At 47.8% G+C, this 21,094-nt stretch overlaps 1 protein-coding gene and 1 long non-coding RNA gene across 4 annotated transcripts in view; one reads left to right on the plus strand and one right to left on the minus strand.

Moving 5' to 3' along the window:
- NRF1 (nuclear respiratory factor 1) overlaps positions 1 to 12,991 on the plus strand; it is a 131,175-nt gene extending 118,184 nt beyond the window's left edge. For 2 of the 3 annotated variants that reach the window (XM_006043402.3, XM_006043401.3), the window contains 2 exons: positions 5,711 to 5,752; positions 8,034 to 12,991. In XM_006043402.3, coding sequence (XP_006043464.1) covers positions 5,711 to 5,752; positions 8,034 to 8,197 — 206 coding nt within the window. In that variant the 3' untranslated portion in view covers positions 8,198 to 12,991. The remainder of the gene's footprint in view (positions 1 to 5,710; positions 5,753 to 8,033) is intronic. The other variant, XM_044946857.1, reaches the window with a different exon arrangement.
- Positions 12,992 to 15,622: 2,631 nt separating this feature from the next.
- LOC123334798 lies at positions 15,623 to 16,311 on the minus strand. The gene is made up of 2 exons (XR_006552932.1): positions 16,113 to 16,311; positions 15,623 to 16,030 (listed from the first exon to the last, which is right to left on the minus strand). It is a non-coding gene; the product is annotated as an uncharacterized LOC123334798 (long non-coding RNA).
- Positions 16,312 to 21,094: the final 4,783 nt, after the last annotated feature.

Here is a 21,094-nt window from a genome sequence, read left to right on the forward strand (position 1 = left end):
AAGGAGAGAACCTGGTAGGCTGTTCTGTCTGGAGGAACCCCTGAAAGACAGGGAAAGAACAGGACGTAGGTTGGCAGGGGTAATTCTAGGCAGAGAGACCTGCCTGAGTAAATATATGTGGTGGCTAGGGTATACTGAGGAGACAGGAACAGTTGTGATAAAGGCATAAGGTAGAGTATTTGTGGGAAAGGCTGATATAATCCCTCATCTATTAGCTATTTGGACTTGATTCTCCCTTAGTAGGGAGCCACTAAAAAGGCGGGGGGAGTTGGAGTAGCTGTTGTCAAACAATATCTCAAGATTTAGCTAACTGTGATGTATAGACTTATTCATCAGATCTCAAAACGCTGCTGCTGCTCCTAAGTTGCTTCAGTCATGTCCGATTCTGTGCTGCCCCATAGACGGCAGCCCACCAGGCTCCCCTGTCCTTGGGATTCTCCAGGCAAGAATACTGGAGTGGGTTGCCATTTCCTTTTCCAATGCACAAAAGTGAAAAGTGAGAGTGAAGTCGCTCAGTCGTGTCCAACTCTTACCGACCCCATGGACTGCAGCCTACCAGGCTCCTCCGCCCATGGGATTTTCCAGGCAAGAGTACTGGAGTGGGGTGCCATAAATGAATTCCCGTCAGTAAATAAATTCCAGTTATATGCATGTGTGTGTGTGAGAGAGAGAGATGCATCACGTGGTAGGTTGGTGATGGAACTCATTACCTCAGAAGAGGCCAGGAATAGAGTAGATCAGCTCATGAATGATGAATCCAGAGTGTGCAGGGCAGTGACCCTAACCTTCAAGTTACTCTCGCTGGCGCCCATGGTCTACCACAAAGCCTCCCCTGGTGACACGTTCAGAGAAAGACCACTGCAGAACCCGTTTTGCAGAAACCAAGGAAAAGCAAATATCTGAATTTTCAGAATGTGTGTCCCCATGTCCATCGTGTGGAAGTTTTAGAAGATCCCTCTGGCTTCTGTCTGGGGAGCAGAGAGTGCATTGGAGCCAGGGCTGACGCAGGGCAATGTGGCGGAAGCTAACACGTAGTCCAAGCAAGAGAGGATAGGAGTTCACCCAGGGGATCAGCGGCCGATGGTGGCTGTGTTCTGGGTTTATCTTTGAAACGAGAGAATTTGCTGATGAATTGCGTGAGAAGTCAGAGATGGCCTGACTTCCAAGTTTTGGGCCTGAGCAACTAAAAGAATGTAATTGCCATTTGTTAAGATGGGAGGAGCGTGTTTGACCATTTGGGCTCAAGAATGATACCCAACTGGTAGAAAAATAGAGCAGGGTCAGGACTCCTCTTTCTGTTCTGGGGCCAGCAGTTCCTCCAGGATTTGGGGGCTGACTGCTATTGGCCAAGGAAATCCTTGCACTGGGACCTGAAGTTCCCAAGTCTCTTTTGGCCTCTTTTTCCATTTTTGCCTATTCTGTAAACCTTACCAAGAAGCCTGAGAGGAGAGGCAGCAGTGAGCCCAAAAGGGACTGTCCTCTCTCTTCCAGGTCCCTGCTGGCTGTAGTGGTCAATGGTAAAGGCTTGCCGGTGCCTCCCAGCTGCCTTGCCTTACCACCGGCTCGGTCACTCAGTCTCCCTCAGTCCATGTTTTGTTTTGTTTAAATAAACTTTTTACCCATATGCTTTGGAATTTAAAGAAAAGGGGGGATTAGATTTTCTAAACTGAAGAACTCTATGGTTTCTTACAGCTTTGAAAGATGAGGTACCCGAGATTGGGGTACTAAAAGTTCCAGGTTTTTATAAGTGTGTGCTTTTATGGTAAGTCCATGGTTCTCCCAACAGTACTTGCCTATCATTTGTGAAAGGGAAGAATACCTGCCCTGCCTGCTGCTCCAGAGTCTCAGCAGGAAGCGAGTGCTGTGCAGTGGGGGTGAGAAGACTTTGAAAAGCACTGTACAAATGCCAGGAGAGCTTTCTTACTAGGGTTGTGCAGGGTCTCTGTGAAAAACAAAAAGGAGAACTTCAAGTCCCTAATGTAGAATGGGAAAGGCTTCCTGTTGCTTAATCAATCAAAATGACCCAGAATACAAGCTGAGATTAACATACGCCTTCTAGATTAGGGCTAATCAGGGGCAGGCTGAGCAGATGCAGGGACAATCCTGGCCTGATTACTGAACCTCAGCATTTAATCATCTCTCTTGCAAGGGCAGCCAGCCGATTTAGTGCGCGCTGGGTTTCCAAGCCTCTAGCCCCCTCCCCCTTTCCTTGCCATGGACATAAAGGCTGCTAGGTCAGAGACACTGAGACGATTTAATCTAATCTCATGTCAAAATGGCTGCATGTGTGAGATTCTAAAACCCTCACAGTGGGATGGTAATGCACTTATTTAAGGTGGAGGCAGACTGAAACTGTGTGTAGAGAGTAACGCCTTGGGTTTCAAGGTATCCGAGGTTATGAAATGCCCTGTATATGGGATTTCTCCAAGAAGCTTTTTAGATATGAAGTCGCTGTCACTAGTCATTCACTCTCGAGACGGCTTTGTGTGGGAGTCATCACCCAGTTGTTAAAGGCCAAATTGACTCCTTCCCAAGCTGTGAAGTACAGAATATGAGGTCTTTTAAAATGGTTTTATTTGGATGAGCTTTGAATGGAGTTGTTTCTGTATTGCTTTTTCTGGAAACTTCCTAATCACCTGAAGGCTCACCCACGTCAATCATTCTGTCCCGGGGTTGGGGGGAAGGTAGATACCTGTGCAATCTCGGAAGGCAGGTTTCATTCAACTGTGTAGAAAACACCTGCTCATTGCTAGGGGCTCAAATACGGAGATTCCATCTCTCCCTTAAGGAATTTACAGTTTCCCTGGAGATAAGACAAGTAACCAGTGATAAAGTATATGACCATCACCTCCTCCATGGAGACCAGTGCAAAGTGCTGTGGACCCTTGGGAGAAGAGGAGCTCAGACAGGAGGAGGAGAGACTGCAGCTGAAGGAAGAATAGAAGCCCATTCAAGGAACAAGCCAACAGTCATTCCAGGCAGGAGTCAGAAAGTGTGCACACCATTGTGGCAGGTGTGGAAAGAGCCTCAATCAAGTCGTTCACCTTCCTGGAATGTACAGTGGGTGGAGATTCACGTATCACCAGGCTGAACTAACTGAGCGACGGGCTGATGTGAAAGGCTGAAATACCTGCAAAGGGATTTGGACTTTATATTCCATGGGCCATTGGAAACCAGTGAAGAGTTGTAAAAGAGGAGAACAAAACCAGTTTGTGTTCAAAAGATTATTCCGGTTATAGCAGTGTCAGCTAGTTTGAATTTCTGCATTTGAACCCTTTTCCATTTTATTTTAGGGCAAATCTTCCATGATACTAAAAAGTGTTTCAACAACAGTGTGGGACATGGACCCATATCATAGGTAACCCAAACACATCATAAACCAGTAAGAAAGAGATTTAATTCTAACAATTCTTCCAGCTTCTCTCCATCCCAGCACTGACCCAGGACCATTGCTCGTAGTCAGTAAGAAGGTCCCACTCACAGTATTCCGTGTATTTGTAAAGTTTGTAACTTGTTATCCCAGCTTAGAGCTTTTGAATGAATCAGTCTCAGAAGCAAGAACAGTGAAATAAGACTGATCTTTGCTTCTGGTTTTGGTTGCTGTTTGCTAGCAGTACTCTTGCCTGGAGAATCCCATGGACAGAGGAGCCTGGTAGGCTGCAGTCCATGGGGTTGCTCAGAGTCAGACATGACTGAGCGACTTCACTTTCACTTTTCACTTTCATACATTGGAGAAGGAAATGGCAACCCACTCAGGTGTTCTTGCCTGGAGAATCCCATAGACGGAGGAGCCTGGTGGGCTGCAGTCCATGGGGTTGCTCAGAGTCAGACATGACTGAGCGACTTCACTTTCACTTTTCACTTTCATACATTGGAGAAGAAAATGGCAACCCACTCCAGTGTTCTTGCCTGGAGAATCCCAGGGATGGGGGAGCCTGGTGGGCTGCCATCTATGGGGTCACACACAGTTGGACATGACTGAAGCGACTTAGCAGCAGCAGCAGCATGAGGGTTCTTTGGAAGTGTCCTGGTTTTGCCACAGGGCATTTGGCAAAAAACGTTACTTCATTAACTTTGTCTGTTTTGACCAGAAGACAGGATGAAAGTGATAATGGAGATCAGGATGATGGAAGGGGGTCTTGGTCTTCACATATTCACATATACTCAGGCCCATTACTGCAGTCTAGATGCCAGGGACTAGAGCCCAGCCACACGTTGGTTAGGTCCTGCAATAAAATCCCTTGACCTGCTGCCCTTGAGGCTATGCTGATGCCAGTATTTGGTATACCTTGTACCTCATACTAAACATGAACCAGAGCCAGGCCTGACCTTGAAGGAGCCCTCAATCTAGGTAGATGGGGAAGACCTATCTACATGCATTAGCCAGACCTACCAGATTATATCCTCCTGTCCAGTGCTTACTGAGAATCCCAAGGAGGCTGCTCTCAGTATTGACTAGAGCTGGGATAGGCTTCCAAGAGGAGGGTTTTAAAGGGGAAGGTGTGGGCAGTAAGGGAATTCCAGGTAGCAAACAGCTTGAGCAAAGGCCCAGAGAAAGGAAGGTTACCAATGTGTTGGAGAATTGAGAATAGTCCAGGGTGATGCCCAGAGCACAGGGAATCGAGGCTGTAAGGGAAGTAAGGCTGGACAAATCATAAGAGTCCTGAATGCCAGGCCCAACATTTGAACTTTACTATAGGCTTTGGGAACCTTTTAACTAGCATCAGGGAATTTGAAAAGTTTGAGCTTGGGAAATGACATGTTACAGAAAGATAACTTGGGCGGCAGAAAGGAGTGAATGGAAAAAGGAACTGACTAGAGAGATGTGAAAGCCGTTTGCAAAGGTCTAGGTGAAAAACATTGAACCCAACAGCCTTCTGAAGCTGGCCCCCTCCTTCCCCTTTCAGGCCCCAGCATCTCAGTGTGAGGACTGTGGGCCATGCCTTCCATTCTCATTAACACATAGCAGGGTAAGCCTGGAATCCTAAAAACGTTACAAAACAGAACATTTAGCCTCATTTCAGGTTGCATCATTAAATGTTATGGTGTTGTATTGTGTTTGTCGCTCAGTCGTGTCCAACTCTTTGTGACCCCACGGACTGTAGCCCTCCAGGCTCCTCTGTCCATGGGATTCTCCAGGCCAGAATACTGGAGTGGGTAGCCATTCCCTTCTCCAGGGGATCTTCTCAACCCAAAGATCAAACCCAGGTCTTCTGCATTGGTCTGAGCCACCAGGGAAGCATAAACAAATACTTATTTCCAAACTGTCAACAGTTATCCCTGGAAAACAATTAGATACAATTTAACGTTGTAAAATTGACATGTTATTTTATGTTTGATATTTTTTTTTTGCATTAGGAAATATGCAGGTAAAACATCCCTTTTTATAATTAATTTTTATTTTCATCAAAGTGATACACAGTTTTAAATGGCAAAACTAAAAGGCCTTTAAAAAAAAAAAAAATATATATATATATATATATGTACCCCAGAGGCAACACTCCATGTTTTTTTTTCTGGTATTTATGTGTATTATTCTAAATAATAGTCATATTATTTCTTGAGTTGAGACATTATCACAATTTTCAATAACTCAGTTTCTATGTTTATATTGTTATAAACATAAAATTTTTATAAAGGTAAAACTTGTTCACTGCCACGACGAGTGGGTATGGTTAATCCTTGCTTTTTTTTTCTTCTACTTTTTAAGGAGTAATCACCGGTTCTACCCAATTCTGGAAGACCCCTCGAGGTACTCTATCCCACAAGCTCATGCCACATCCCCTGTGTCCTCCAGACGTACTGCACAGCCCCTGTCCTGGGCCTTCCTCCTGTCCCCAAGCTCCCTACAGTGGGTTCTCTGTCTCCTGGACCCCACGGCCACTTATTTCTTAAGTTTTCCTGTCTCATTTCTTTGGGGAACAACCTTCAGAGCTTCCAAAGAAAGTGTGCACAGGTAGCCGGCTTTTGCAGCCCTTACAAGTCTAAGGAGGTGTTTATTCTGTCCCCACACTTAATTGGCGTGGGTGTCATTTCATGGGCTGGAGAGAGAATTCTAGGCTGAAAGCATTTTCTCTCAGAGGTTTGAAGCCACTGCTCCATCATCATCTAGCCTCCAGGCTTGCTTTTGAGAAATCCAATAACGATTTCCAGTTCTTTGTATGTGACTTTTTTTTTTACCCTTTCTCAAATCCTTTGGAACCTCTGCTTTATCCTTAGTGTTCTGAAATTTTACAAAGCTGTGTCTTAGCATCCAGATCTTTTTTCTTCTGTTCTGCTGGGTATCTAAGGGGCCTTTTCAATCTGAAACTCATGTTTTTCAGTTCTAGGGATTTACTTGCAATGTGTCTGATAATTTCCTACCTTGTGTTTTTTCTAGTCTCTAGAAATCTTTTTTATCAGAGATTGGACCTCTTAAGGTCTCCTACTTTCCATCTTTTAATCTCTTCTGCTCTCTGGAAGATTTCCTTGACTTTACCGTCTCATCTTTCTGTGGAATGTATTTCATCTATTTGATTTCTTTAACAAATTTTCTCTAATTTTAATAAAAGTATCCGTTTGTATGATACAAATCTTTTCTGTCTCTGAAGATATTAGAGTTTAGGGCCATTTGTTTTTGTTTCTGCTTCCCACGTTGTGTGTCGCCTCTGTTCCTTAAGAGTGAGGCACTGAAACACAGCTGCTGGGCTGTGCAGGGCAGAGCGGGGTGGCCTGCAGGGCTCGGGGTGGTGAGTATGAGGACTGCAGGGCAGATCTTTCATTGTCTGCACACCCCCGACCCCTCCCCTGCCCACCCACCAGATACCTCATAGATCTTCCCTGGGACTTCTCCAGGTCAGCTTCTCAATACAGTGGATGAACTTCAGGTGTCTGGCCAACAAAGGCCTGGGTGTTGGGATTGGTAGGACCTACTGGTCCAGTCAGTTGAATACAAACTGTCAGCTAACTCCTGTCTTTCACTTCTTCCTCTCAATCTGCAGTAGCTGAGCCTCCATGCCCTGAGAACTCCAGGACACAGGACGTGCAGCTTCCCCTTCTTTAATGTCAGAACCACTTTATGTATGCTTTGCATCTCCCAGAAATATACTGGGTTGGCCCAAAAGTTTGTGTTTTCCCTAAGATGCTATTTAAAAACCCAAGTCAACTTTTTGGCCAACCCAATATATTGCCATCTCTCATTCATATCTCTTTTTTTCTCCTTCACTATAATTTTTGTTTTATGAGGAAGAAGAATTTTATATGTGCATTTATTCTGTCTTATTTAATTGGAAATTCTTTTTTTTTTTTAATATGTCATATAAAATTGTCAGTTTTCCTTTCTTTGGAAGGACTGCCCTTTTCTGAAATTATTCACTTCCTTCTCTCTTTCTACTAAACACTTCTTTTTACTGTGAAATAATAGTGATATTAGGAGGTAGTTGGGATTTTTTTTTTTAAGTTGACCCCAGAATGTATTTAAATTTCTACTGGTCTATGAAATCTAAAATCAGAAAACTAATGACCTAGGCTTTAGAAAAAAAAAAAAGCTGACCCAGAGGAGAGGGACAATGGCCAGAAGCCAGGCTAAGTTTAAGGGTGAAGTTTTTTCAAGCTGAGAGAAACTTGAGCATAGGCAGAAAGAGGGTTGAAGAAGTCAGTGTAGCAGAATATCCAAGAACATGAGTGGTGGCTCCTCCTAGAGAGGAGGGCAGTCAGAAGAGACAGGCTTGTTGGGAGGAGAATTCGTCCCTGAGGGGTCTGTGCGAGCCTCCTAAAGTTGGAGAGAGGCAGGCAGGTGGGGTCATCTCTTGGCACATTGGGGCGGCCCTGTTCTGAGGCATGTTTTTACAACTTCTCCACATTCTCTTTCCTGATAGTCTGTTTTAAAGAATTAAAATGGGGTGGGGAAAGGGATGTATTTGTGCCTGGACAGTGGGTATGCAGTTACCTGCGGCTGCAGACAGTGGTACCCCAAGGGCTGGAGCTGATTGCCCTGTCCAGCCATCATCTGGGAACCTATGCCCGGCACTAACGGTCTCCCCTTGTCTCCCCAGGACTGGTCCAGATCCCTGTGAGCATGTACCAGACTGTGGTAACCAGCCTCGCCCAGGGTAACGGGCCGGTGCAGGTGGCCATGGCCCCTGTGACCACCAGGATATCGGACAGCGCAGTCACTATGGACGGCCAGGCTGTGGAGGTGGTGACGTTGGAACAGTGACATGCAGCCATACCATGGCATCATTTTCTAGTCTACTTCAAAATTTTTTACACGTTTGCAGAGGTGCAATCAAATGGAATTAAGTCTCTCGACTTTGGAAGAAAAGTTTTGTTAACCTTTTTTTTAAAAAGGAAGAAAGGCAGTGGATTTTGGAATTGCATTTTTTAAAAAGCACCACTCTTGATTTTCTGGGATTGGTGGAATAAGATACTGTGTTGTCAATTTCACAGTCCCGAAAAAGCCAAATTGTGGCAGGACTTCTTTCTGCGGAAACGTGTGTATACTTCGGTGTGTGTATGTGTGAGTGTGAATATATGTATATGTGTACATATGAATATACACATTTACATATATATATAAAGTATATATATATGTGTATGTATATATATATATAAATATATATATATGTATATGTATATATATATATAAAAGAAACCCGCATGGAATTTTCTGTATGAAATCAAGGTGAGCTGTGGAAAAATAATTCACCCAGTTTAGTGGGTGTAGGGTACGTGGCCAGACAGCCGCCTGGTTTTGTTCATACCAGGGTCATGCGTTGAGCTACTGACAAACTCAGGCAGAGGTGACCATGCCCTTCACCAAAGCTGCCTCCCGGTGGCCACCCAGAACTCTCCCTGCTGGGCTCACCTGAGAACGGAGGTTCCGGATTGGGGTGAGGTCCAGAAACTGTGCTTGCAAGATCCAGGGGCCACGTGGTCTGGCAGCTGAGATGCTCCTCGGGCTGGCCCAGATGCTGACCTTGCCACAGGCAAATGAAATGTCTTTAAAGCTCCCAGGCAGGACCGAGAGGGTTTTCTTCAGCCTCCCATCTCCTCCCCTCCCCAGGAAACCTTCTCGATCTCACAACTATTAACCCGTCGCTTTGGTTTTAAGGTCAGTCCTGAATTGGTCATGTATATGAACTGAAGGTGACAGAAGTATTAAGGGTTTGAGGAGTGCGTGCGCGCTGCGTGTGCTTGTGGGTGTGTGCATTGTGGAGAGAGAATGAGGGGGTGGGAGGAGTTGGAAGGGGAAAGGAAGGAGGGAGAGAAAAATCTTTTAAAGACCAGGGTGCACCCATGGGAGCAACCTTTTTCCCTTCCTGTGACTTCCTTTAGCTTAACAGAGGAGACAAGAACTGACAGGGGCTCCTGGCGTGAGGAAGGCTGGCCACCAGACTAAGGGGCACTGGGGAGAAGAGGGCTGAGAGTGCGTCCTGCGCCCCTGGATCAGGCCAGATCTCAGAAGGGACCCTGCAGCTGTCCCAAGGTGCATCATGCTAGGCCCAGGCCCCACCGCTTCCTTCTCACGGCTGTTAATTGGTCTGGGTGTTCTTTGTAACAAAATTCTGTGATTTCTCAGCCACAAGCCCTGAGTCTCCAGGGGTTAAATTCACCTGACTTTTTGACAGGCCAAATCTCTGCTCCTTGAGTACAGGGACGACTCTTTCTCCCTCCTCCTGGGCCCCCCCAACTCCCGTGTGTGACTGTGTATTTAATGTTTGTTTTTTGTTTTTTTAATGCGACATTAAAAAGATTCTTCACGTCTTGCTCAGCCTTTGAGAAAAGTTTCAGATTCTTGTATTTGCTTGTTTTATATAAAACTATCCAGTGTTCTTTGTATTTTTTTTTTCCTGTACGTAATGGGGGGAGGGAAGGGAAATTTACATAAAACAGTCCTAGTTCTACAATTTGTTATTTTTTTAATTATTATTTTTTATCATCGTTGTGAAACTGTCCAGGGGCTTTAAAGTCCATGTTCCTTTGTGGTAAAATACCCTCCTGATAGTTTGAGAAATTGCCAAGAAGAAGAAGAAAAGCAGAACCCCAGTAGCAGAGCATGGATTCTGTGTCGTTTTCCATTCTGTCTATTACTGCCTCATTCAATAAATAGTTAACAATGTGGCAACAGGAAGTGGAACTGTTCGTCTGTGTAGGAGCACTTAGCCTCTTAGGAGCTCTTTTGGGGTGGCTTATTCTGCTTTGTAAAAGGAATAGATGCTTCTATTCAAGCTCAGTGATCTTTGAACCATGTTCCTTGGCGTTGTGGAGCCCTGTAAGGGGAGTGTGGGAGGGGAAGGGGGTGGTTCCTGCCTATCTTCCCTCACCAGAACAGCTCTGTTGAATCAGTTTTACAAAATGCTGTCCAGGGGGGTTATGGCGGGGGGGGCATCTAGTTTAAAAATTCCTAAAGATGGTTAGAAAACCTCTTCTCTGGAGTTCCTTTTTTAGGGGTTAATTGCATTCCACATTAAAATCAGGGTGGTGGTACTTGTCCATCTGTGTCCTCCCCACATGAGTGGTGTTCAGTATTGCAGTGGGTTTTCCTTCTTGAAGGGGGGGCCCCATGCCTTTGTTCCCTCAAGGCCGCCCTCGTGGCTTCCCTCACAGCTCACTACTTGAATGTGGCAGCTGTCATTGTGCCCCTACCTCCTGCCACGCCCCCAGCTTCGGGCCCTTCCTAAAGCTCCAGTGGCTTTGCACTCCCATGCTTGTGCCCGCTGCTTTCCTCGGCTCAAAACGATGCTCTCCTTGCCACCTCCATCACCCTTCTTTCCTTTTGTTAGGTGTTTGGGTCTGTTTCCTGGTAATAATGATTACAGTAGTTGAATGCGGGAGGCCAGAGATGTTTTCCTTGCTGACTGACAGTGGCTTGATAAAGCCAGTGCCACCCTTCTCCCTTCTTGCCCAAATGGCACATCATCTATTGTAACCAGAGAGGGTGAGCCAGAGAAAGGACTGGTGGCAGCCAGATCAAGCAGACATCATTGCCATTGGGCACCCCTGCAACAGCTGGCTGTCTGGAGTCCCTCTGTGGGGATGGTGTCTCTTCATAGGCACAGTAATTCTGTTTGCCTGGCAAGACCCAGATGCTGCCTGTTAAACAAGCGTGTGTTGAAACTCTCTTTGGTGAGGCTGATGGAGAACTTCACTTCTGTTACTGCCCAAATCACCAGCAGGAGCTGCTGACTCAGCTGCCTGCAGGGCCCCGGCAGGTGCAATCAGTGAGTAAAGCGGAAGCCGTTCCATTGTGAGAGGGGAAGGAGTGATGGAGATGGGCAGAGTGGAGAGCATCTCTAAAGAGAGTGGCCTCTCCTGAGTGCTAATGGACTGTCTCCAAGCAGGAGGAACATGGGCGCTGCAGTCCTGACTTTTAAATTTTCCAGAGAAACTGAGGAGTCCAGATTTGTGCATGAATCTCCTGATTTCAACAACAAATCAAAAGTCTTTTACATACTCTGCCAACAAAAGAAAACCCACCTGTAGACCAGCTCTGGCCCCAGGCGTCAGTTTTGCTTTAGTGAATGCCTACCATGTGCCAGGTGAATGAAGCATAGCAGTTGCCCAAGAAACAGGATGAGACGAGGAGATGTTTTTGTGTGAACAAACCGTGGCAGCCCAGCATGATAAGGTGCCATCTGGACAGAGTGATGTGGCAGAAGGGGTTCTGTTATCTCATTTTATCTGCTCAAGGGTCCTCTGCAATAAGTAGTTTATCATCTAGGCTCCAGACAAGGATCTGGTGCTCACCGAAACTTAGACCCCGGGCTTGGAATTCTTGCCTTTAAGTCCTACATCTGAGAAGATCCATTGGCGATGCTGGTGACCATTGGAGCCATCTGAACTGAGATGAGTGAGCCGAGGAGAACCAAAAGGGCAGGGAAGAGAAGGGACTACTCACCCTGTAAGAAGAGCCCCAGCTGCCAGTGTGCCCTGGGCCTCACTCAGACCCAGACAAGGCTCATTTCCAGCCACTTCTCACGTTGAAGAGGGCCTGCTTCTGCATTCGCCTTCCTTCCTATCCGCTGCTGTTCCTCTTCTCTCCTCTGTCAGCACCCTCCCAGCCCCCTGCAAAGCATCAGCTGTGGATGGAGTAGCTCTGGGCCTGTGGTAGGCCCTTTTGGTATCGGGAGGAACGTCCAAGCTTATCTGGAGCAGAAGCTTCGTGGGCTGAGGAAGACAAGCCTACATTTCCCCTTGCACCTCCATCTCAGTGGGCTGTGGGCCGCCCAGGTCCTCAGGCCAGGCCAGCCTGTGGCCTCTGCACAGCTCGTGCTCAGATGCCAGCATCAAGGACGCCCATCAGTGCATCCCATCTGGCCTCTGCTGTTTGCTCCAGATTGGCAGCTCTTGGAGAAGATCCACCCGGGACAGTGGAGACAGCCCAGAGGAAGGAGGCGCACAGAGCGGGGAGATAACGGCGTTAGGACTGGACTCGGAAATAGCTGGAGAATTCTGCTCCCGCTGCTGCTGGGTCCCTGAATGAGTCCCCAACCCACTCTGAATTTGAGTTTCTCCCTCCTGAAAAACCAGTGGGCTGTTAGTGGATGTTTGTTGAATACTGAAGTGTATTTCTGCGAAGAGTTGGAGACGGGGAGGCAAAGGTACCAGGATAATACTCATCTGCAGAGCAGGGCCAGCACCCCCAAAACCCAGGTCTTCCAGAGCCACCTTGTACGGCAAGGACAGGCCTGCGCCCTAGCCCTGTACAAAGGCCTTCCTAGCTCTAGTTTATGAGAACCATGGCCTATCTGCAATTAAGAGTGTTTATATGGTAGCAGTTAAAATAGTGAGCACTTGTACAGCTCTTACAATGTGCCTTGTTCTAAGAGATTTACATATACGTTGTTATTTATTAGTCTTTGCAAAAATTCTCTTACTATCCCTACTTTACAGATGAGCAAACTGAACCACAAAGAGGTTAAGAGGTAGCTTATTTAATACTTGGGGACGGGAGCTAGAAATATTCCCCAAACTTAATGCGCTTGTCAATAAAATTGTTGGTGTAACTTAACTGGGTCTCAACTCAAATTTCTTCTGAATTTATTTACCCTTTAAGAAACTCATAATTGTCAGTTATTAAATGGCTACTCTGCACAAGACACTATGCAAAATACTTTACACCTTTATTTCTAATCCTTCCCACAACCTCAGATGGAGGTTAGATTCCATTTTATAGGTGTGGGAGCTAAGACTCGGCCAATTCCGAGAACTAGTAAAGGAGAGCTGGGGTCAGACTAATAAGCCTCCCTCCAGAAGCTCAGCTCTTTGTGCCAAGCTCTCAGGGGACAGGTGACATAAAATAAGCTGCACATCTGGATCCCCATGTTTTATATACAGAACTTATGGCTGTGCTGGGTCTTCATTGCCATGCAGGCTTTCCTCTAGTTGCAGCAAGAGGGGGCAGTGTACGGTTGGCAAACTCCAGTTGCAGTGTACAGGCTTTTCATTGCAGTGGTGTCTCTTGTTGATGAGCAGGGGCTCTGACACGCGGGCCTTCAACAGTTGTGGCACATGGTCTCGCGGCTCCCAGGCTCTAGAGCACAGGCTCCATAGTTGTGGCGCACTGGCCTAGTTGCTCCACGGCACACAGGATCTTCCCGGATCCGTGATTGAACCCATGTCTCCTACATTGGCAGGCAGATTGTTCACTACTGAGCCACCAGGGAAGCCCCTAGATTCTCATTTTTAAAGGAACCTCCAGCTGAGTCCTGAGCTCAGCCCACATGGTCTCCCAGCTCTCCCAGTGGTCAGTGTGTTCTGAGCAGGAGCTAATGGTCCTTAACCCGAGCGTGCCATACCAGGAGCATCCTCACAGTGGCTGGGCTTTTTCATCACATGCACACACCCATGCATGCACGCACACGCACCCGAACACACACAGGAACTTGTATACAGGCAAGCAACCACTACATCCTACTGAATGAGAGACCTTAATTTCCCGGGGGTTCCTTATTCAATCAAAATCCACAGAACCCCAAAAACATCCATTCCCACATTCTCATTACTTCCAAATAGTTCTGCAAAAATCCAATGTTAACTTTGTTAAATGTAAAAATAATGTTTGATGTAAAAATGTTGATTTTATTGCTAAGAAAAATCAGCCCTATGAGATTGTGCCAAGGGTGAAGGGTAGTGAAGTTGCTGGTGCTCGAACACATTCTTGAGTATGAACAGTCATGTTACGCCTTTTTTTTTTTTTTTTTTTTTTTGTCTGCACTGCATGGCATGCAGATCTTAGTTCCCAGACCAGAGATCAAACCTGTGCACCCTGCAGCAGAAGCTCAGAGTCCTAACCACTAGACCACCAGGGATGTCCCACATTATGCTTTCTTTAAAAACCCCAGGGGGCACTTCCCTGGCATCTGAGTGGTTAAGGCTCCAAGCTTCTACTGCAGGGGGCACAGGTTTAACCTCTGATCAAGGAACTAAGACTCCACATGCCAGGAAGTGTGGCCAGAAAATTAAAAAACTAAGTTAAAAAAAAATAAAAAATAAAACCAAAAGCCCCAGGGCCCAAAGTCAGAGAGAGATCAGTTGATGTTAAAACCCAGGAAGCTTTGGGCAAGGAAGCAGGCCAAATCTTGGCAAAGCTGGGTTGTGGTGTCTTCAGTTAAGCCTAAACCTCAACCAGTCTTTGGGCTCCCCTGGCCCTTGTGTGCAAGAGACTTCTAAAGCTGGGAGGGACATTAGCCACCACCCATCATTAGGCCATGAAGTTTAAGCTTACAGGCACAGAGAAGCCCAGGGCCCCGTGACTGGTGGCATTGTTCCCAGACTTCTGACAGTGGAAGTCATCCGTACCCCCACGGCCCTCTGCTCCCTGAGTGCCTCCTGTGGCTTTTCCATTCAGACTCTCAAAACCCGAAATATTTTCTAGTTCCCTTACCAGAACTATTTTTATAGAGAGCTTTTTCTTTTTTTAATTCACAAGAGTAAAATTAAGAGAGATGAAAGACAGAATAGGATTCTTTATCCTAACCCACAGTTCTCATCGGTACAAAACACTGGTTAAACTCCATGGACAACAGACGTTTCTGGAGATCTATATCACCAATAGTGTGGAGTCGCTTGCCTCTCCCAATGAAGTGGCTGAGTCGGGTGTCACTCCTGTTCCGCAAATGAGCCAGGGGAGCTGGCTTGGTCTAGGCCGAGCATCCTGACTGTGAGTCCTGACATGCCCCAGCATTGCCCGGCCCACCTGCACAGACTGAATGAGACACCGAAAGCTCCTGGGGTCCACTGGTGATCAAAACCGCTCTGGATGTGAACAGCAGAAATCCGGAGGTGCCTGACAAAGACGGACCGGTGTCCTCGGAACCCAAGTTTGCACTCCCCAACAGGGAGGGGGTGGTATCGGGGAGGACACAGCTGATTGGCCCGCTGAAGTCACGTGTGTCTCCGGACTAATCAGCCTTGGGGCGGGGTAGCCAAGCCCAGCTGCGGGGCTGGCCGTCGCACAGGTGGAGCAGCCCTTGCAGGGGCTGGGATATGGATCCACCGCATGGCAGTTGCCATCGTTTCCACCGAAGCTGCGTCAACCAGGGAACAGTGAAGCTGGGATCCCTAACAGCTTCCCCACTGCCCTTCATTGCCTCTACGAAGATCCTCCTGAGTCTGTGAATGTCTTAAGTCAGAAAATTAGGAGTCATTGGATAATCAATAGCGTGTCCCTTCTCCCTGCTCCCACCACCCCCAATAACCTCAAGGTTTTTTAAAAGTTTTAATGATACATAATTTACATTCTATTAGGTGCATTCACTTTAAAGTGCATAAGTCAAGGGGCTTTAGTGTATTTACAATGTGTAACCATACACAAACATTTTCGAATTTCACATTTTCATCATCCCCAAAAGAAAAGGTTTTTTGGTTTTTTAAACATTTTTCTCGAAAAATAATTTGAAGCAGGTTATATAAAGGATGTGTGCAATGAGATTTTAAAAAAAGGAACTCAAGACCAAATAAAAGGAGGTCACACATTTGCCAACTGTGGGGTCAACATAGTGATATGATGAAGGTTCCCGTTTCGCTCCCAGTAAAGGGGTTCCTGTAACTAGAAGAAAGGAACAAGTCATCAGTTATTCAAAAGAAAGCACCACACAAAAAAATTCTTTTTTAAGTTTAATGGTAATTACATTCAGCATCTTCCACGTTTTTTAAAGCATTGAGCATTACTTTAAAGTAATGCTCTGCCATAAGTGTTGGCTGAAGCTTGATCTGAACCTTCCTGGAATGGAAGTCTCCCCCTGCACTGGCTCCACTGGGGCTTCTCAGGGTGAGAGGTTGGCTAGAAAATGAGGCCGCAGGCTTGGGGAGGGCAGTGGAGGCCACAAGGAAGGCTCCGTCTTCCCAGCCTGGGTACTCAGCCCAGCTCCATCAACAGAGGCACTTCAGGAGGGTCTTATGTGTGTGCTTTCAATTTTGACATTATTCTGGGAGAGGCTGTAGGTAGTTATTTGCAGGTCGCTAAGGAAAGGGAGGAGGAGAGACCAGCATGATGAGCAGCTGACCACTGAGTCATGTGAAATGGTGCGGCTGGAGGCTGTTTGGGGCTCACCCATTCCCTGGTCATTGGGAAACACAGCTGAGGACATTCAAACCCCTACGTTCTCTAGAAAACCACCAATCATAGGAGCCACTCCTCCACCAGGGCTTCTTGTTGTTTAGTCACTGGGTTGTGTCCGACTCTTTTGCAACCCCATGGACTGTATAGCCCACCAGGCTCCTCTGTTCATGGGATTTCCCAGGTAAGAATACTGGAGTGGGTTGCCGTTTCCTTCTCCAGGGGATCTTCCCAACCCAGAATCCAGGTGGATTCTTTACCACTGAGCCACCAGGGCTTACTAAGAGGCAAAACAAGCCCAGCTGCCTCCAGGTACCACTCCAGCTGATCCCTCCCCAATTTGTATAAGACCTGCAGGGAACTGGAGAGGCGCTATTGGGGTCCTTGGAATTGAGAAAAGTGCTTATAACTAACAGGATTTCTGCAAAACCAGGCTCCACCCCCCATTCTAGAGGCTCTGGACCACACCCTCATCCCCAAATACTGCAGGTCCTGCCTTCCCTCTGAGCACGGAAGAGGGTGAAGTTGAAGTCAGTATTGAGACTAAAGCTTCACGTGGTCTGGGCCTAATGATGCACCATATTTACAAAGCTATGGAATTCACTCAAAACCTCATTAAGGAATTAGAAGGGAGAGTCAACAGAACATGGCAAAGGCAGTGACTGCGGAAAGTAAACACACCTTGTGTTTAAACCCACCAAGATACCTTTGGTTTCATAAAAGATACCTCAGACTTGGGGGTTCATCAGTGGCAATGAAGGGTTCTGTTTCCACACAAGGGGGTGCCTCTTCGGGCATCTCACCTCCCCCGATAATCTTCACAGGAGGTTGTCCTTGTTCTCCTGGTCCAAAAGGCTTCCAGCCCCCGCCCTTCCCCCATGCCACCTTCCCAGGAGAGCTGAGAAGGCAGAAGTCTGGCTCCCAGAAGAGAGAGACCTCCAGGGCAGGGCAGATAACATCAGGGGGTGGGGAGCACACACATTAAACCCTCCAGAAGTGTCTCTGTTAATGGAGCTCAGCTGGGGGCCCAGGATGAGAAGAGGGAAGCTTCATTGCTACCTCCATCACCCTCCCCAAGCCAGCTGTCTCCTTTTCCAGTGGGCCTCTTACCCCGAGAAGCCCCAGTGGAACCAGTGCAGGGGATGACTGCCAGTCCTGGAAGGTTCAGGTCAGCCGTCGGAACACTTAGGGCAGAGCTTTGAGAACCCTTACATGAGACTAATCCACCATCAAAAACCCACAGCCCACCAGCCCTTCCACTGCAGCAACTGGCTTTCCAGTGTCTGGTGTTTGAGAAGAGAGACACATCTGCCATGCATGCAAAACTCGTGCATTAATTTGCAGTTTGTTCACCGCAACAGCACTTGCAAACATTTAAAAAGCTATGTGTGACGGGCCTCCCTGGAGGTCCAGTGCTTAATAATCTGGCTTGAAATGCAGGGCCTTGTGTTCGATCCCTGGTCAGGGAACTAAGATACCACAAGCTACAGGGCAACTAAGCCGGAATGCCTTAACTAAAGACTCCGTGCACCACAACAATCCCATATGATGGAAGGAAGGTCCAGCGGGCCGCAACCAAGCCCCGATGCAGCCAAATAAATAAATATTAAAAACGAAACTGTGAGCTAACACCTAGATTGTGGTCAGAGAGCTTAAGGAGATGCAAGAGACCCCCCTTCCCACCTTGGCTGAGGAACCAGCCCAAGTCTAAACCTGACATGTCACAGAGATATCTGGTCTAGTCCCCATCTAAGGCTGCCATCCCCCACAGCACCCCAACACCTGGGTGTAACATCTCCAGAGACGGAGAGTTAACCCATCTTAAGTTACAGCCTGACCTGACCTAGAAGTTCTGTGAGACAAACAGAATCTGCTTCTCTGTAAAGTCTTTCCATTGTGTCTGGGGCCACAAAGAACTGTGAAGGTCTCCATGCCTTCAAATACTTGAAAACAGCTTTCACATTCCCACCCTTTTTCATGGCTAAAATCTCCAGTTCCAACATTTCCTCGAGAGTGGTGAGCTGTTTCTAATTACAAAGTGGACTAGATGTCCTGAATGACCCTCCCAGGGAAAACCAAAAGAGCTGCATTTAAAAAATATTTTTTAAAACACATCTTTAAATGTATTACCGAGCTAGCAATAATCAATCCACAAATGGGAACCTTGCTCCCCAGACTGTCATTGGTCTGGTCCAGCTCACTGCAGGTGCTCTGAAGATGGCACCAGACCCTGACTGAGGCACAGATACAGTCTATTCACACCCACCCATCCCCATCCCCCATCCCACCCCCATGACCTGATGCTGTCCCTCCTTCAGTGTCATCCCAGGTGAATATGTAGTTAACCGGAGTCATCAGCTCTTCCTTTCACCCACATTTCATTAGAGTCTGGTTTCCTCCATTTTTGCCCTTGTCCAACTGATTTTTCTTCTAAACGTAGGGTTTTACACTTTTCCTTCTCAGATGTCAACTTGGTGCTTCTCACCTATCACTCTGTCCTGGGATCTCTCAACCTCAGCTCTCTTGACATTTGGGTCAATCATTCTGTCATGGGGAGCGATCCTGTGCGTTGTAGGGTGTTGAGCAACGTCCCTGGTCTCCACACACTAGACGCTGGTAGCAACTCCCACTCCAGTTGAAATCAAGTATCTCCATATTGCCCAATGTTGCCCAAAGGGGCAAGAATGCCCCCACTGTTCTGGCTGTTGTGGATGTATCAACCACATGCTCCGACTGTATCCTATGGCAAATGACTGTGGTGGGAGCAGGATCGTGTCCTCTAGCCTGAGCAGAGGGGCAAGTCCAGGGTTCCTCAGCCTCACCTCCCACTACTCCCTTCCCGACTCTTCTGGCATCTTATGGCTACAGCTTGGTCCTCCTGGAGCTGGCTGTTGCCCCCGTCCCTCTCCACATGATCCTCTTCTCTAAGGCTCAATCTGCTGCTACTGTTGCTAAGTCACTTCAGTCGTGTCTGACTCTGTGGAACCCCATAGGCAGCAGCCCACCAGGCTCCCCCGTCCCTGGGATTCTCCAGGCAAGAATACTGGAGTGGGTTGCCATTTCCTTCTCCAATGCATGAAGGTGAAAAATGAAAGTGAAGTCGCTCAGTCATGTCCAACTCTGAGGGACTCCATGGACTATAGCCTACCAGGCTCCTCCGTCCATGGGATTTTCCAGGCAAGAGTACTGGAGTGGGGTGCCATTGCCTTCTCCGAAGGCTCAATCTAGGTGCTACCTTTACTCAGAACCCACAGGATCAGCCCTGCCGTGGGGACCATGCCTTCCTCTCTGGGCCCAGTGCCTCCTACCATCTCCACGGCACAGACCTGCCCTCCATCCACATAGCTATTCATACCTGTCCTGCCACCCCAGCTGAGCTGTATGTGCTGAAACAGGCCCCGCCTACACTGGCCTCCAGGCCTCCATCAGTGAGCCCAGCCCTTTGCATTAGGGTCCAACAGGGGTATCAGTTGGCTCAAGGGAGCACCTCCCTTTGACCTAAGGGGCTGAGGGGCTACATGAACCATGAGTGTTCCTTTCAGTCCTAGGGAACTTGGAATCTGGGGGTGAACAGGATCCTGGAGGTGCGAGCAGAGCCATGCAGAGTGTGGAAGCTGGAACTTGATACCCTGTTGCATTCCAGGGCCTCCCCATTACACTCTCTGTTACACACCTTGCCGGTCCTGGGCATGAAGGTATGAGTGAGATCCTGCCGGGTCCCCAAATAGCTTTCAATGGATGGAGAAGCAGACCTCCCAGAAGGTGCTTTCAATGAGGCAGCCAGGACTGGGGGAGAGGTGTGTCCCGGGCATTCAGATAGCTGCCAGACCATAGATTCATGAGCACGGATAAAGGTGGAGGGGCAAGACCCCCCCATGTGGGTTCTCCTAGCAGAACACAAAGGGAAGTCAAGAGCAGTGACAAGGGGCCAGCCTGCAGGCCAGGTCACACGAGGCCTCATAAACCATGTAAGGCGCTTGGCTTTATCCTGGGGTGGGGGAGGGGGTGCCATGGGTTAGATTAGCACCGAGGACAATCCGGGGGCCGGGCTGAGAGGTGGCCATGGAGACAGTGCCCAGGTGCTCCCCATCAGACCTGGCTCTGGTCTCATCACCCCAGCAACCATGGCCCCTCTAGAGGGCAGGGCCTTCGCAGTAGTTGAAGGGGCCATAGCCCGGGCAGCTCCTTTCCTGCATGCAGAGCGGCGTTCACAGCCTCGGGAGGCAGATGGCCAGGGCTCTGCTTCCCTGGATGAGGTCAAGGTGCTTCGTCATCCGTCCTGATCCTGGCTGGCCCGCGGCTGTGAGGATTAATTGAAATCACAAAAATACACATTGTAAGTTGCTCAGAGATCGGTAGCTCTTTCCTTGACTATAACTGTCCAAAGTTCCCCATCCCCACTCCTGATTTCCTCAACTCTCCCCAAGACCCCAGATCATCTCATTCCTGTCTGCCCCTCCAGGCCTCAAAGAGCCAGCCTGGAGCAGGGAAGAGGCCTGGGGTCTTGTTGCAGATGGCCTTAAGTCCTGCTCCACCCAGCTCCTCGGCTTTGAT

Source organism: Bubalus bubalis, chromosome 8, assembly GCF_019923935.1.
Source record: "Bubalus bubalis isolate 160015118507 breed Murrah chromosome 8, NDDB_SH_1, whole genome shotgun sequence".
NCBI lineage: Eukaryota > Metazoa > Chordata > Mammalia > Artiodactyla > Bovidae > Bubalus > Bubalus bubalis.